Source organism: Priapulus caudatus, unplaced genomic scaffold (genome assembly GCF_000485595.1).
Source record: "Priapulus caudatus unplaced genomic scaffold, Priapulus_caudatus-5.0.1 Scaffold238, whole genome shotgun sequence".
Classification (NCBI taxonomy): domain Eukaryota; kingdom Metazoa; phylum Priapulida; class Priapulimorpha; order Priapulimorphida; family Priapulidae; genus Priapulus; species Priapulus caudatus.
Genome location: NW_014577299.1, coordinates 290321 through 293665, shown reverse-complemented (window position 1 = coordinate 293665; position 3345 = coordinate 290321). Strand labels below are relative to the sequence as shown.

At 47.3% G+C, this 3345-nt stretch overlaps 1 protein-coding gene across 3 annotated transcripts in view; it reads right to left on the bottom strand.

The window, feature by feature from the left end:
- Positions 1 to 308: 308 nt before the first annotated feature.
- LOC106807868 (PWWP domain-containing protein MUM1-like) overlaps positions 309 to 3345 on the bottom strand; it is a 13794-nt gene continuing 10757 nt past the window's right edge. For all 3 annotated transcript variants that reach the window (XM_014810358.1, XM_014810359.1, XM_014810360.1), the window contains exons 9-10: positions 2839 to 2940; positions 309 to 1010 (exon numbers count right to left, since the gene is read on the bottom strand). In XM_014810358.1, coding sequence (XP_014665844.1) covers positions 897 to 1010; positions 2839 to 2940 — 216 coding nt within the window. In that variant the 3' untranslated portion in view covers positions 309 to 896. The remainder of the gene's footprint in view (positions 1011 to 2838; positions 2941 to 3345) is intronic.

Here is a 3345-nt window from a genome sequence, read left to right as displayed (position 1 = left end):
ACACACCCTTACCCCTCCAAAACACACCTGTGTCACACGAGAACACGTCTATAGCATACCTAAATAAACGCATGCATCCTGCAAAAAACGCGTGCCCTTTCTTCGAAGAACCCCAGCAGTCTCCCCCAGGCTACCAACTAGAATTCATTCTACGAGGACACAGTCAATGCATCTGTAGCCCACACATCACCCCGGCTGCTCCCCACAAAACTGGAAAAGCTACGAGAAACCACCGAGTAAATTTCTCAGGCAACACTACTGTCTCTCTCTCTCTCCCTCACCACCGCTTCTTTCTCACACTCTCTCTCTCTCTCTCTCTCTCTGACCACTTCTCTCTCTCTGCCTCCTCCTCTCTCCCTCCCTCCTCTCGCTCTCATTCTCTTTCGTGCAAGCGCGTGTTCCCCTCTGGAATCTTCAGCATCTCATGGGAGCGCGGAAGCCATGTGAAGTCCGTTTCATCTCGTGATCCGTTCTCGACAATGTGCCAATCACTCTCGTCTCGTGATCCTTTCTCTCCATAAAAACCAAAGTCCGGGATTAAACCTCGCGTGGCCCATCACACCGGTCAGCTCGCAGGAATCAGAACAGTTCTGCGTCGTTAATGTCACCGACAGATGGCAGCTGCACGCCACGGTCGAACATTCTCCGCACTCCTGTCTCTATATCTGCAGTCGCCACCGGCGAAGCGTGGAAACACCTGTCACAGCTGCCGAGGGTTGCCGTGGAAACGGCCGATGCGCATCCACCCGACACGGTAAGGAGCATGTGTCGCTACGGTTTCCTGTCATGTTTGCATCGACCTAGCAGCACCCTTGGTTCTCTAGTGACCCTGTAGTTTGGGAACCACAGTGGTGCCACTCGACGCGCTGTCGCCTCGTGCTGGCAAGTGGCACCACCTAGCAGAATACAAACTTGCGCTCCTCCTTAGTGAGGAAGGGGCCCCTTAGACAGTACTCCTCTGCCCTAGCTGTTGACATCTTCCGCTTCTTGCGCATGCAGTATATGATCGCCTGTGAATGATGAACAGTGAACCATGAACAGTATAAACATTTAACAGCATAAACAATAAACAACATAAACAATAAAGAGTGTAAACAATGAACAGCGTAAACAATGAAACAACATAGACAATGAAGAATGCAAACAACGATCAGTATGAATAATTAACAAATTAAACAATAGACATTGCAAACAATGAACAATGTGAACAATAAACAATGTAAACAATGAACAACACAAATAACAAAACAATGTAAACAATGAACAATGTAAACAAAGAATAATGATAACAATTTGCATCAATTGACCCCAGGTTGTGCACACGATTGTATGTTCACCATATGTTCAGTGGGAGTAACTTAAGCCGGCCTTAGGTCGGATTGTGATTGAATGCGACATGACGCGACGCATTGCAACTCACTCTGATTGAGTGCTTAGGTTGACAGCGACGCGACTGACAGCGACTGACACTGGCAGTCGCAGAAGGCACTTAGGTCGAAGCGACGACCGCCTATAGATCGCGCAACTAAATGAGTTTACATGACTTGTTGCTGTGTGCATGCTGTATACATGACTATATGCACTGATTGTTTCATGCACATTGTTTGCTTTTATGCATTTTGCATTCATGCATACGAATCTCGTTGCAGCAATCGCAAGGCAGCTTATGTCGGGTAAAACAATGCAAGCGATGGGTGGAAACGGTCGCGTTGCGTCGCAAAAGTAGAACATGCACAAACTTGCTGCGACTAACAATTTTCCAGTCGCTGAGCATCGCAGACCCGTCGCTGGCAGTCACAGGAGTGCTTCGGTTGACACGATAGTCACAGCGAGTTGCAACCAGTTGCAGAAAATCAGTTGCAGGCAAACGCATCGCATTGCAAGACCGACCTAAGGTCGGCTTAACGTAGCCTGCCTAGTGTGACTGACAGGCAGCTCTAACCTATCATCGTGAGGGAATGTTTCATAACGTTATTATCTCCCTCTCTCGCGCCTTCTATGTGCGTGCGTGCGTGCGTGCGTGCGTGCGTGTGTGTGCGCTACATGATAAATTGGTTGTAGTAATCTTTAAGTAGAATATGTCATTATTTGTGTTATAATGTTAATAATGTAGCATGTGGAAACCACAAACACAGAAAAAGACGTCACCGGCTGCGACGCAATGCAATGAAGCGGTGACATCTTCCTCAGCCTGTCCCACCGAGGACGCACGGGGGGATTGAAAATGCTCGTGCATTGGATTCCACTTCTGCAGTCTCGCTAGCGAGGGCGATGACTGGAGAGGATCTAACTCAGCATGCAGCCTTTCCTGTGCTAATACACCGCTGCCACTACCTGGCGTGAAAACCTTTAACTGCGAGTTCTTTTCGAGGCTCTACAGGCTAGCATGAGGGGGTTTATGCCCCTTCCACCGGGGACTAACACAGCTTGCCACTAGAATTATACAGACTAGTAACTTAGGAAGGGTTTATCAACATTCCATCAGACACCAACAGAGCTCAATACTACAATACAACTTCGACAGGCTAGTAAGTTGGGGGAGGGGAGGTTATCTGCCTACCCTCTGGCACTGACTTGGGTCACTGCTACAAGTCTACAAGTCAGTAAAACGGGGGGAACATCCTTCCTTTGGGAACTAACACAGTGCCCAACTACAATTCTACAGGCTAGTAACTTAAGGGGGTTTTCTCCCTCTTCCTTCAGGGACTAACCCAGCTTGATGTTACCACTCTACAGGCTAGTAACTTGGGGTTTTTTATTGCACATACCTTGGAGACTAACCCAGGCTACTGCTACCACTCTACAGGCCAGTAACTTAGGGGGTTTTATTAAGCTTACCTCGGGCAGCCAGACCTCGAAAACATAGTCGACACACGTGGTCAATGTGTCACCAAACAGCCGCTTGTGTAAATCTGTTAGGTACTTGAGCAAATCGTCGATCTGAAATCGAATCAAAGTGGAGCATGTCGATTCAATGACAAGAGAATCTAATAATAAAAACATAATAAAAAACCTTCATGCCCTTCGTTAGTAAGCACTCATACAAACCAATAGAACTTATCTTATCACGACGTAAAGACACAAGTGCCAAAAATACCAATACTTCAAACTTAAACAAGTGCCGCATAGCGACAGCGCTCATCTAACGTCTACTGCGGTGACTCTGTGGTGGAGTGGTGGGATTCTAGTAAACCCTGTTAGTCCCAAATGTGTTCACATACACGCCGAAATAGTGGAATGCACAGTGATGGTATCTGGAACCTTCTCAAAGTTCGTTGGGATCGTTATGAAAGTTGCCACGAGATGGCGTGTACGTTTAAGTGTCTTCAGATTAAAGATGGAAGC